This window comes from Chionomys nivalis, chromosome 26 (genome assembly GCF_950005125.1).
Source record: "Chionomys nivalis chromosome 26, mChiNiv1.1, whole genome shotgun sequence".
NCBI lineage: Eukaryota > Metazoa > Chordata > Mammalia > Rodentia > Cricetidae > Chionomys > Chionomys nivalis.
The window spans coordinates 8352137-8365212 of NC_080111.1; the positions used below are offsets into that span (position 1 = coordinate 8352137).

The following is a 13076-nucleotide window of genomic DNA, read 5'->3' on the forward strand; positions in this document are numbered from 1 at the left end:
GATTGGAGTTCCATAGACTTTCCTTCCTGACACCTCTTTCTCCCCCCAGGCTGATCTGCGTTGTTCTGTTTCTACTAATTACACCCTCCTCTCTATGTATCACCAATGACTTATTCCAAACTCCTAATCAAACCCATTAGCTGTGGTTGCGGACTACCAGCCCTTAGCCACGGAACTGGTCCCGCAAAGACCATCAAGTACGCCCGGGTACCCTCAGGAATCAAACACCCGTCTCTCCTGAGTGTTAAGGTGACATCGTGAAGATGGGGAAGGAAGGGGTGCTTTAAGGTTTGCTTGTAAGAAGCTAAAAGCTAAAAGTCTACTTGGACTCTCTTCAGACAGGTCAGTTACCCCCCTCCCTCGATTGCTAGAACCTAAGAATTTTTTTTCTTCCTAAATTTAACTTTATCTTCTGTTCTGACAGTGTCTCGCCAGATCTGAGAAGCATGGGACTGCGCCACATAGCCTGGGACGGCAGTGAAAGGACCGGCTACCACACCCCAGCTTTCTCATGTTCCCCAAAGATGATCGCTGCTGGAAGCAGTCTTGAGAAGTCAGTGCCCCCTTTCCCTGCCCTGCCTGGTACCCTCTTTATTTCCTCACCTTGAAAAAATCAAAAAGGCGGGAAATGTTAGGATTCCAGCATTATACTGACCCCGTCCCCGGCAGCCCACCTTCAGGCAAACACCTAGCCAGCCCAGGGGCCCTTCGACCCTATGTCACTACTTCATGCGTTGCATGGCTATGTCATGCGTTGAGTGGCTGTATAAAGGCTCTGTACACATGCATAAGCTTTCCCTTGTAAGTAAGCTCTGCCCTCCCGTTCCTTCTCATCACTTCCTCCTCTCAGTCGACCGGCACAGCGCCCCCCCTGGTAGCCTAGTAAACTTCCACGTGGGTTTGTTGAGCTCTGTGGTTCATTCCTCGCTGCTGCAGCCGCTGCCACACACCAGAGTTCATGGCATCACGGTTCTTACCAGCCCAAAGTGGAGACAATATCCTTCAACTGATGAAGAATTCAAAACAAAACAAAACAGAACAGAAAAGCTTCACGGACGGAACTCGGGGGCGTAGCTCAGTTGGTTGAATGTCTGCCTGGCATTCATGAGACCCTTGGTTGAGTGTCCAGCATTTCTTAGCCCAGGCATAGCCGTATTTGTAATCTCCTGAACTGGGAAAGTAAAACATGAAGAACGGGAGTTCAAGGTTCTCCTAAACTACCCAGCAAGTTGGAAACATCTCCCTCTCTCCTCTCTCATTCTCTGTCCCTCCTTCCTCTCTCATTTTCTGCCCCTCCCGCCTCCCTCTCACATACAATCCCCCCTCCAAAGTAAAAGTGCTATTCAGTAAGAGGGAGAGAAGTGCTAACACGTGCTACAATGTGAATGGACCTTGAAAAATACCATGGGGAGGGCGACGAAAGAAACTAATTGCAAATGTCCACTTATTAATGATTACACTATGTGCCCCTTGTAGGCATTTGTGCCATCAAGCAGAGTTCCCCTGTGACTTCTGCTTCCCCCGAAGTCAGGGCAGGAACTATATATAAACTGTAAGCTGAGATAAACCCTTTTCTCCCCAAGTTGCTTTTGGTCGTGGTCTATCACAGCAAGAGAATGCAAGCTAGGATAGATACGATCTCCTTATGAAACCGTGAAAATATTATAAAGTGGAGAGTGAGGGTAGGACTGATTTCTCAATGTACAAAGTGAAAACGGAGGGTCATTTGTTCAAAATGTGTTCTGAGAACACGAGTTCCATCCCTGAGATCCACACAGTGGAAGGAGAGAACCAATTCCTGCAAGTTGTCCTCTGGCTTCTCGATAGACGCTATTGAACTTGGATGTGTATAGGTACACAGAACAAATAATGAAGGAAATAAAAGTTTAACACTTTAGCAAAGCTTTAAATCAAAATAGAGCCTTCTAAACATGGAGACTGTTATGCACAGGCCTGTTTCCAGGGAGCCAGAAGATTTGGCTCTGGCCAGAGCAGACAAGCGCCTCCTTCCAGTAATGCTGTCTGGATAGGCTAACACATTCATTCTTTTCCCACAATGAAAGGGACATGATGCCGTTTGATGGTGAAGTCAAATGGTGACTGTTTGTACCTTTGAGGACTAATCACAGGTCAGGAATTCCCTGTGTCTCGTGTCTTCTGCTTTTATGGTGCCTGTTGGCTTTCTGTGTTCTCTGGGTATTATTGACCCAGGCCAGAAAGATAATTTCTGATCAAATATCATATAGTATGTCTCCTAAGTGCCAAAGATGAAGAATGGCCTATTTAAGGCTAAGGTACAGTGGATGAGTGCTTATGGAATTCCTCGGTGTCTGAACTCTTCTCTGAGTTCCTCAGTTCTTATTAATATGTCAGTAATCAATGAAATGCTTACAGCTAGACATCTGGGTGTGTAGTTGGCTCTAGAGGCAACTCAACCGTGGTGCGCAGTTAAATATGAGTTTTATTTAATGAGCTGCGTTCTGGTGCAGTTATGCTTTCTCTGATAAAAGCGATTTCTAGTTTAGTTGATGAGTACAGTCTCTTTAATCAGATATTTTCGTCTACCAGAGGAAGAGCAAGGTATCGAACTTTTCCGAAGATAATGAGAAATATGTTTGAAAGCAAGTTCAGCAACACAGAGCGAGCTCTAAAAGGACACCAAGCTCTCCTTGACATCAAATGCATTTCATCCGTTTGATTCTCAAAGAACACTAAAGTTACTTTTTTTTTTCTGAACTAGGGTCTGGCTACATAGTCCAGGGTGGCTTGCAGCTGGCGACTATTCCCCCGCCTCAGCTTTCTGAGTTCTGGGATCACAGGAGGGCACCATCAGGTCCGGTTTGAATTTACCTTTTCATTTAAAAATTATTAAAATCCCACCAAACTCCTTCAGATCAATCTCTGCTGCTTGGCCAAACTTGGGTGACGGACTGGGCATTTCCCAAGACGGCCTCTAGGGAGCCAAGTCGTTTACCCTTTCAGACTCCGACGTGCTTTTCTCTGTGCTCTGGCTACTGAGTAGCTCAGCTCTCTCCGTCTTCGCTTTGGCTCCTCCCCTGCACCCCCTTCCACTCTAGTCCCCGCCCCCTAGCCAGACCCCGGCCCCGCCCCGGCCCCGCCCTTCGCGCTCCCTCATTTCCTCCCGCTCCTGTTTTGGCCCGCCCATCAGCGTAGCGCGACGGAAATGCGAGCCGCGGGCCGCTCTGGCCCGTCCGGAGGACTCGTCGTCGGTGCCCGCGGCTCTCGTGGGCTCCGGTCGGCTGTGGGCGGGTCCGCCGTGCAGTCCGCTGTCGCCGCCGCCGTCTGCTTCGGCGCTGCGTTTTTAGGCCATGGGGCAGCAGGATGTGTGGCGGCTCCTGTCGAGGTGAGTCAGCGAGCGAGCACCGGCTGAGGGGCGGCTCTCCTCGCCGGTGTCCACGGCAGGCCTCGCCGACGGGGCGCCCTTCCCGCCGGCCCGCGCCGTCCGCCGCCGCAGGTGCCCTCCAACTTTGCTCTTTCTAGCGCCTTCTTTGCAAAGACACCTTCACTTTCCGTCAGCCGTGACCTCGCACGACTTCCCCCCTCCCCCCCTTTGACTCCTACTTTTTTTTTCTTTCTTGGAGCCGGGTGCAGTTTGGGGACGTGCTACCTAATTTACTGTGTGTCACACAGGTGTGACTGCTGAGTGCCTGGGCTTCGGATAGAGGAACTTGATTAGCAGCTGTGCAGCCAGCTGCAGCGGCAGCGCGGGTGTTGGGAATCAGCAGAAGAGCGTTTGGCCGGAGCACACGTTCAAACATTAACTTTTTGTTTTGTTTTGTTTTCCGAGAGAGGGTTTCTCTGTAGCTTGGAAGCCTGCCCTGGAACTCGCTCTGTAGACCAGGCTGGACTCGAACTCAGAGAGATTGCCTGCCTCTGCCCCCCTCCCCACCCCACCCCCAACCCCGATTAAAGGCGTGCACCACCACTGCTCGGCCAAATGTTAACTTTGTAAAGGTGCCTCTCACTGCCACCCCAGCTCGGCAGAAGTGTGGTAGCACTCATCCTAGGAGCTCGGTCGTGTGTAATGCTTTGCCCCCGGTACCATACCCAAAAGCTTTAACTGTCCCCGTGAACTCCTTCGCAGAAGTCCTGTTGGGGGGCGGGTGGCTGAGATGTTTACTGTTAGCCGTCTGTGCGGTCTAGGAGCGCCTGGACAGTGGAACTCGCCTTTGTTTCACTGCAAGTCCCTCATGCCTCATGTTTCGTCAGGTTCCTGCAGAGAAATGGGAATGTTTCTTTGGTCTAAATAAATAGTTACCGGTGCCGCTAGAGAGACAGCTCAGCGGTTTAAGAGCCTGCCCTGCCCTTGACGGATTGGGGTTCTGTTCCCCTGTGTGGCTCCTAACTACCTGTAACTCCAGCGCCAAGGAATCTGACAGTCTCTTCTCATGGGACACCTGTTCTCACATGGGCACACACAAATATACATGTAATTAAAAATAAATCTTAAGACTGGTGCTGTTTCGGGGATAGCTCCTAAAACTGTATCCAGTGATGCGGTTCTCAAGTATCTGTTACACACCAAAGAGTTGCCATGCTTCTCTTTTCTCTTGTGTGATAAGAGTTGCTTTGCTTGCTGCTCTTTTTTCTGTTTTGTGTGATAAATACTAACACCTGAGCCTATATTCATTGTTGGTGCTTTCTTGATGACAGCAAATTCTAACTTGCTTGGGAACCATATTGCAAAGACAACGTGTATTAACAAAGTTAGCTTCAAGTTGAAAGATTCTGTCATTACCTAGGTGAGCTTGCCTGCTACACACACACACACACACACGCACGCACGCACGCACGCACGCACACGCACATATGTGCGCCCTCAACTGACTAGGTGCGGGGCTCTGAGGGGCTCTGAGAGCCTGTCTGTCTGGAAGGAAAAGGGCTTGTGTGGCTTGGTTGATGCGACTGACCGATGCCATTGGACTCTGGCCTCACTTTGCTCCTGCGGTCTGTTTTCCCACTGCAAGGGCCAATTTGGCTCTTGGGCGGTGTTCTTTGTCCCCACATCACTTCTTTGAAGACAACTCTCCAACGTATTGTATAACCCGATTCACTCTGAGCCCTAGGTTGCACGCCTCGATTGCACTGCGCATGTGTGCAATTGTGTGTGCACTAGATTTCCGAAGGGTCTTTGTCGCTAGTTTCTTGTTTGTGTGCATCAGCAGTCTAAGTGATGAGTACGACCGTTCATGGGACCGTTCGGAACACTGCTTTTGTTGATCCTCTCCCTGTTATCTTCCCCTAGCCGCCTGCCTCCCTCCTTCTTCACTCCTTCTAGCTCTCCTGCTTTCATGCCATTTTGTTCTTTCATTGCTACCTGTCTGTCCTCATGGCCCTGATTTTAGTTTTATAACCTACCATATATATATATATATGTATATCATCCATATATTAGAGAAAACATGCTGCATTTGCTGAGTCTGGGACACTTTGCCTGACACAATGTGCTGGCTAGTTTTTATGTCAACTAACATTAGCTGTAATCACCCCAGAAGTGATTTTCAGTTTTCAGTTGAGAAAATGCCTTCATAAACTGGGGCTGTCGGTAATCCTGGTGGGCATTTTCTTAATTAGTGATGTATGGGGTGGGGTCCAGCCCATGTGGGTGGTGCCCTTCCTGGTCTGGTGGCCCTGGTCTGGTGGCCCTGGGTGTGACAAAAAAGCAAGCTGAATAAACCACGAGGAACAAGCATAGATGGCACCAGCACTCCTCCATGCCCCTGCATCAGCTCTTGCCATTAGATTCCTGCCCAGTTTGAGTTCCTACCCGGACGTCCTTCAGTGATGAACAGACATACGGAAGTGTAAGCCGAATAAACCTCCCCTTCCCCAAGTTGCTTTTGGTCATGGCGCTTCGCCACAGCAGTAGAAACCCTAAGACACAGTGACTTCCAGGTCCTGCAGGTGTCACGGAGTGGGTTCTCTGTCCTGCTCTACATCTCTTGTGTCCGTGTGCCACAGCGCCACATTTTCCTTTATCTGAGCTGTTGCTGGCTCTCTAGGCGAGTTCTGTTTGTTTTTGCTTTTGTGAAGGATGCATCTCTTTGGTAGGGCGAAGTTCTCTATTCTCCCACCAACCTTATTTCTTCTTGCAGACTCCAGGCCATACAACACCCTGGGTTTAGCGCTTGTTCCTTTTGCAGAAACTTGGTGGGCTTATGACTTCCAGCTAGAGAAAGTTCTTTGTGTGACGGCTAGATGCAGACTACTGAATTTTACTCCAGAGCCTGCCTTTTGTCTGCTTCGAAGCTCTCAGGAGTACCTTCCTGGACATGGGATTAAATAAAAGAAAGCTTTACTAGCTTGGATCTCCAGGATTTGGATCTCAGTTTACTTTCTGACGAAAATAGTCTTTTGTGGCTGCTCAGAGTTATTGTTCTGGCCACTGATTATCCGGTGGGCAGCGTGGACCAGGTATTCTTACCAGCCCTTAAGTAAATACTTAAGACAAAGTGTATTTATTTACTGACCTTGCTAAGAGTTTTCAAGAAAAAAGTGGGATAGCGTAAAGCCATCTTCAACTAGAGGAGGGTAACTGTCAGGAGACCGCTGCTGTCCTCTGCTTACCTGCTTCGTTTGGCTCCTGTTTGCTGGTCCCTCCTTTCTTCACTGCTAGATGGACCAAGGTGTGCAGTCTTTGAGGCCCTATTATCCTTTTGTTCTCTGTTGCAGGAGACACAAACCCAGTCAGAGACCAAGCATAAGCACTCCAGAGACCAAGCATAAGCACTCAGTGACGGTCACCAGGGCGCTATTGGGCGAGGGAGAAGGCTCTCCGGTTCTCAGGCAGCTTCTCACCTCTGGCACTGATAGGGTTAACAGTGTAGGCCTGCTATTCCCATGAGCAGGCTGCCTTTTAAAAATTGTGTTTTATTGGGCTGGAGAGATGGCTCAGAGGTTAAGAGCATCACCTGCTCTTCCAAAGGTCATGAGTTCAATTCCCAGCAACCACATGGTGGCTCACAACCATCTGTAATGGAGTCTGGTGACCTTTTCTGCCCTGCAGGCATACACACAGACAAAATATTGTATACATAATAAATAAATATTTAAAAAAAAATTGTGTTTTATTTTCTGGAAAAGGTGAAAGAACATTTAAAAAAATGTTTGTGATTTTAAAATAACTGTTGACTAACCAGGAACAGAATGACAAAACACACTCACAGACTAGGCATGGAGGTCTTGGCGCCCCCTGTGCACCGCAGTGTTTGTATTTATTTCTTACAGACAGGTGGAGGTTCTAGAGCCTCTGTGGTTGCTCTGGGAACCGCCCCCGCCCATGTGTCTTCAGTCCTGGCTTTTCTCGTAGGCTTCAGGGTCATTTCATTTGTTGTTGAAAGTTTCTACTTTCCGTCACAGCAAACGCAACCTAAAAACCAAATTCGTATTTTATCCTGTAAAGCAGTCAGTGCCCTTTAAGTGTCTCAGGACCTGTATTTCCCTTCCTGTTCTTGCTTGCAGCCATCCTCTCTTCCAGATGTCCCCTCACAGCGCAGTCCACCGTGTCCCTGTTTTCTGTCGCTTCACCCCTGAGTTACTCGCTCGACTTTTCGGCCCTACTTAACCCTGGCAGCTGCCAGTGCAGTCTCTGAGTCTCTGAGCCTTTTTTCTTTTGTTAATCACATTTTCTTGCTTGAGCAGTTCCTTGTAGAGTTGTGTGATTTGTGAGCTTGTATTTGCTTGACTGGATGATTGCAACAAAGTTTCTGAAGCTTGTATCATTCTAAGATGATGGTGTCCCATTGTTGTTTGATTGTTTGTTTATGTATTTGTTTTGAGACAGTGTCTCACTGTGTATCCACGGCTGGTCTGTAACTCACTGTCACCAGGCTTGCCAGGAACTCACAGAGATCCACCTGCTTTGCCTCCCCAGTGCTGGGCCTAAAGACGTGGGTTACGGCTGTGGTAGTTGTTTTTCCACCTTCGTATGTCTGGTAATCACCAGGGAGATTTCTGTGCCCTTCAGTTTCTTCTATGGTCTTTGATGGAGCAAATACTTTGCCCTTTGAGCCAGGTTTCCAGCATTTCACATCCCCTGCGAGGATTAAATAGTGTTGGTGATAACTGAACCTGGGCTGCAATGCTAGAGAGATGTGTGTACCCCTCCTCTCCACCAGATGGCAGTCTTGTAGCCATTAAAAAAGAAAGCTAGGATGCCAGGTGGTGGTGCACACCTTCAATTCCAGCACTCCGAAGGCAGAAGCAGGTGAATATCTATAAATTCGAGGCCAGCATGGTCTACAAGAGCTAGTTCCAGGGCAGCTAGGACTAGTACACAGAGAAACCCTGTGTTGAACACCCGCCCCCACCCCCCAAGAAAAAAAGGTTTGGAATAAATTTGGAGACTGAATTCTCAAGTACCATGTTTTATATTTTTGTAGTACTAGAGATTGAACTAAATGCTGTATCACAAACTACATCTCCGGCCCCAGTATCGGATTTTAAGTAATAGGTTAGTTTGGCCCTAAATGGAAACAATGTGAATGTATAGAAATGGTGGCGAATTTAGTTACACTTAACTCTTCTTTACTCTCCTTGCCACTGGTAAGGTGTCTTTGTGACTGCAAGTGTCTTGCGCAGTGCTTTGCATGTGGGCGTGGTCACTGTGGGTCAGCTTCTTGATTCTGGCAGAACTGTATTTCGTAGATTAAATGGGGACTTGAAGTTAAGCCTGCATTTCTCATGTCCTCTTCTGCTCAGGCAGTACTTAAACCATTACTTAGATCTGCCAGACTGGCGGCACCCTCTGCAGCCTTGAGCTGGGTGCTGGCCTCATTAAGGACTTCAGAGCCTCTGTGGTTTGACAGAAAGAACTCTTCTCTCCCCCATTTCGATGTGCTGGGAAATAAGCCAATGGTTCTGAGTATGCGTGTTTGTCACTTGTGAGCTTTTCAATACTGAAAAGTTTCCAAAGACAAAATTGAGCCAAGTAGAATTTTTAAATTGTTTTTTAGAAATCGGCTGTTTGGGTGTTTAAATCGGGTGTTACAGATTTAAGAGCCTGTGTGAGGAGTTGGGGGACAGATTACTTGGTGAAGTACTTGGTGCAAGCATGCCACACTCAAATGCTAGTGCTGGGAGGCGGAGGCAGGAGTCCTGGCTTGCTGGAAAGTCTGGTCTAGCAGGTTCAGTGAGAGAGAGTCCTAAAAGATGAACGTGAAATCGGGCCTTGAAGCAGTGACACTCAGCCTTGATTTCTGGCCTCAGTGAGGGCACAAAGCCTGCATGAAAACCCTTTCTGGAAAATCCTCCTGAATTACCGGTCATCTGTCACTTCTGGCTATTTTTTATAGTGTTTTATTTGAAGGACAACTTGCTTGCACTTTGTAGTGGTCATTTTGTCGAACAAAGTACCCACGCCTGTGCCTCACCTCCACAGTCAGTATTGAGCTGGGCGGTTGTCACCAGAGTTTTAGAATATTGACGGGGGTCTTCAGAAGACTCTGATATACAGACACTTGGCGGGACACTGGACTGGGAGCAGAAGGCTTTGCTGTAGTGAAGCAAATTTAAAACATGCTAGGTCAGAAATGTAAACTGTGACTTATTCAAACAAATATGTGATTTATTTCTTTGGTTGTATTGTCAATTTGAGCATAATTTAAAAGGAAAATAATATAACTTCTAGAAAGTCACTTGGATTTCAATTATTCATATACAACGGTTTCACATATTTGTAAGTGGTAGCAGTGATGGTCCTAGGTTTTCTTTATTTCCTTTTTTGTCTCAGTTATTCGTTTTGCGTGCTGTCTGTCACTGAAAAGCATTAACCCCTGGCAGCTCTTGGTTCCATCAGACAGCGTGCACATCTGCAGATGGCCTGGACCTTGTTAAGGCTGTGCCTGCCGATTCCTGCTTTGTTTTTTTCTCTGTATCTTAAGTTTGATGTCTTCGAGAAGAAGCACCCATCCCAGGGTATTCTAGCGATAGCGATACCCTTTTCTGATGTTCGGTCACCACCTTGTGAGTCTCCCGAGAGCAAGAGATGCTCAATGGTCTCCTTCCTCCTCTTCCTAGGAACCATATGCATGTGCCGCCATCCTCGAACCCACAGTCAGCTGAGAAGAGGGAGCCTCAGCTGAGGAGACGCCTCTGTTAGATTGGCCTGTAGTCAAGCCTGTAGGGCGTTTTCTTGCTGGTGTATGAGCGCCAGTCTGTGTGAGCAGCGTCACCCCTGGCCTGTAGTTCTGGGGTGTTGAAGAAAGCAAACTGAGCAAGCCAGGAGCAGCCAGCCGAGAATGAGTGTTCTCTGTGCCCTCTGCTCCAGTCCCTGCTCTGGTGACCTCAGGATGACGTGTGTCCTGTGAGCTCGGTAACCCTTGTCTCCCTAAACTGCTGCAGGATACAGGTCTGTCCATCCTGATTGCTTGTTTAGGAGGCCAGAGCAACATAGGCCTCTCCCAGGGCTCTCTCAGACTGTGTATTGTGTTTCATCTTTACCAATTTAAAATAGTGACAGATTCCACATTCTTTACACAATAAACAAAATGTAATTTAAAATTTTACAGATTTTTGTTTGTGGAATGTTTTGAGATTTTCCAAAAGTTAAACTGAAGTTTCGCTCAAAAGTTTTAATCTAAAGGCGTGCGCACTGTTTACAGATTAGTTTAATCTGATGTTAGGTCCAGTGTTTACAGATTGGTTTAATCTCATGGCGTGCACAGTGTTTACAGATTAGTTTAAATGTGTCTCCGCTCTTCATTTATCTTCTCTCCCAAATCTCTGACAGCTGTTTGTTGTTCTTTGTGTTCCAGAACTCTGCCATTTCCAAAATGTCCTACACTTGAAGCCTCACGGTATTTTCTTCTCAGATTTACTTCTTCGGAGCACACATTATTTAAGTTCCATTCTTCTGTGTGTGGGATGCTTAGAGTTGGTAGCTCATTTCTTTTTATGGCTTCCATTCCTGTATGGATTTACTTAAAGATATCTTGGTTATGCCTGTATTTTGTATCTGTAGATGCAGCTAATATGAAATTTACATTCAGGTTTGTAGGTTTTCTTGTGGATGTAAGCTTCTGGCTCATTTAGTCAAACTCAAAGAGTAGGATTGCTAGATCATATGGTGTTGTAGAGAGCCGTTCTCAAGCATAACAGCCATCTTCATCACAGCTGGGACTGCTTACAAAAGACACATGCGCGCACATACACACAGACGCCGCACAGACACACACCATCCATACACCCACACCACACATAACACCACATATACACACATACACACACAACACACATATGCACACTGCATATACACACAACACACGCATGTGTACACACACAACACACATACACCACATATACACACATACACACACAACACACACTGCATATACACACAACACACATGTGTGTACACACACAACACACACCACATATACACACATACACACACAACGCACACTGCATATACACACACACAACACAACACACACCACATACACACACAAGCTGAGCTCAAGCTTGTTGATGCGGTTAGTTTTCCGTAGTAGACCCTCACTGAAATTCCAGATTTCCTTCCTGTACCTCCCCACCTTCTGTATGTAATCTGTCCTGTTTGCACATGCCTTTATGGTCTTGGAAGGTGCCAGAGGGTATAGATCGTGGACGGTTAACGGAAGCAGGGACTCCATCTATGTAGCTATGAGCTAGCTAACATCCATGTTGGGACAGGATAGTCTAGTGGAGCGGCTGCTCTACATTCACCTGCACCCCTCTTCATACATGCTCTGTAAGTAACCCCAGTAAAATCATGGGTTCTCCCAGGTTACACGTTAGTGGATTTACTTCGGTTTATCTTTGGTGTCCTGTAAGTAGGTGGATATGTATGATATGATATACATATATATCATATCCATGTATATATGTGTACACACACACATATATGTGCTGCTGGAGCCCTTTGAGATGGGCGTCATTTCATGGCTGTTCAGTCTGTTTTCAAGGTTCTGTCCCAACACAGTTAAGGCCTTGCGGTATTTGTGCGTCAAGACACAGTTGCCTGTGTTACTCATTGCAGTCTGTGTCTCTTTCAGGGTCAGCTCCCTCAGAAGAGCCAGGGTTGTTCTGCAGCATCTGGTGAGTTTGGGCTTTGCTTCGCTGTTCATGATATAACTTAAAAGTGTCTCTGTTAGGGAAGTAGACTGGTTTCCTTGGTTTCCGAACCTCTGCCCTCAAGCTCCCGTGATGAGACGTGCCACCTCCTGCGCACTCTGTGCTGTAAGGCTGTTTTAATGAGTATGGTTAAATCTGACTCTCTGCAACTTTTTTTAAAAATATTTATTATGTATACAATATTTTGTCTGTGTGTATGCCTGCAGGCCAGAAGAGGGCGCCAGACCTCTTTACAGATGGTTGTGAGCCACCATGTGGTTGCTGGGAATTGAACTCAGGACCTTTGGAAGAGCAGGCAATGCTTTTAACCGCTGAGCCATCTCTCCAACCCCATTTATTTATTTATGCAGCATCCTGCCTGTAGGCCAGAAGAGGGCACCAGATCTCATTATAGGTGGTTGTGAGCCACCACGTGGTTGCTGGGAAGACTCTGCAACTTAATCTTAGGCAAATGCTTAGTTTATTGTTGCTTCCATATATATAATGAGGATAGTCTTTACCATACAGAGATTCAAAAATGTTAAAAAAGTATTACATTTTAAGACTTAGCATGCGAGCTGGAGAAATAGCTCAGCGGTGCTTAAGATACTGACTATTCTCGCAAAGGACTCAGTTCCGTGGTGGCTATCAACAGTATGTAACTCCAGTTCCAGGAGATCTTATGCCCTCTTCTGGCATCTGTAGGCACTGTGAGAATTTGGGACATAGACATGCATGCTGTCAAAGCACCCATACACATAGAATAAAATTTTAAAATCTTAGAGACCACCAATACGGTATATAATATATAAATAATAACTTCATACTTTAGCAGTTATTGCTAATAATGAATGCTAGTGCCTTAGCAATTATGCTAATTGTACCTTGCGAAGGTAAACATTTGTTGAATATCGGATTACAGAAAGATGATTTTTATTCAGTTTTGTACCTCATGTAGAATCTGA

At 46.7% G+C, this 13076-nt stretch overlaps 1 protein-coding gene across 2 annotated transcripts in view; it reads left to right on the top strand.

Annotated features, from left to right (window-relative positions):
• Positions 1–3183: 3183 nt before the first annotated feature.
• Hibch (3-hydroxyisobutyryl-CoA hydrolase) overlaps positions 3184–13076 on the top strand; it is a 44623-nt gene continuing 34730 nt past the window's right edge. Inside the window, exons 1-3 of one of the 2 annotated variants that reach the window (XM_057758554.1) lie at positions 3184–3364; positions 10776–10817; positions 12054–12096. In XM_057758554.1, the coding sequence (XP_057614537.1) occupies positions 3330–3364; positions 10776–10817; positions 12054–12096 (120 nt within the window). In that variant the 5' untranslated portion in view covers positions 3184–3329. The remainder of the gene's footprint in view (positions 3365–10775; positions 10818–12053; positions 12097–13076) is intronic. The other variant, XM_057758556.1, reaches the window with a different exon arrangement.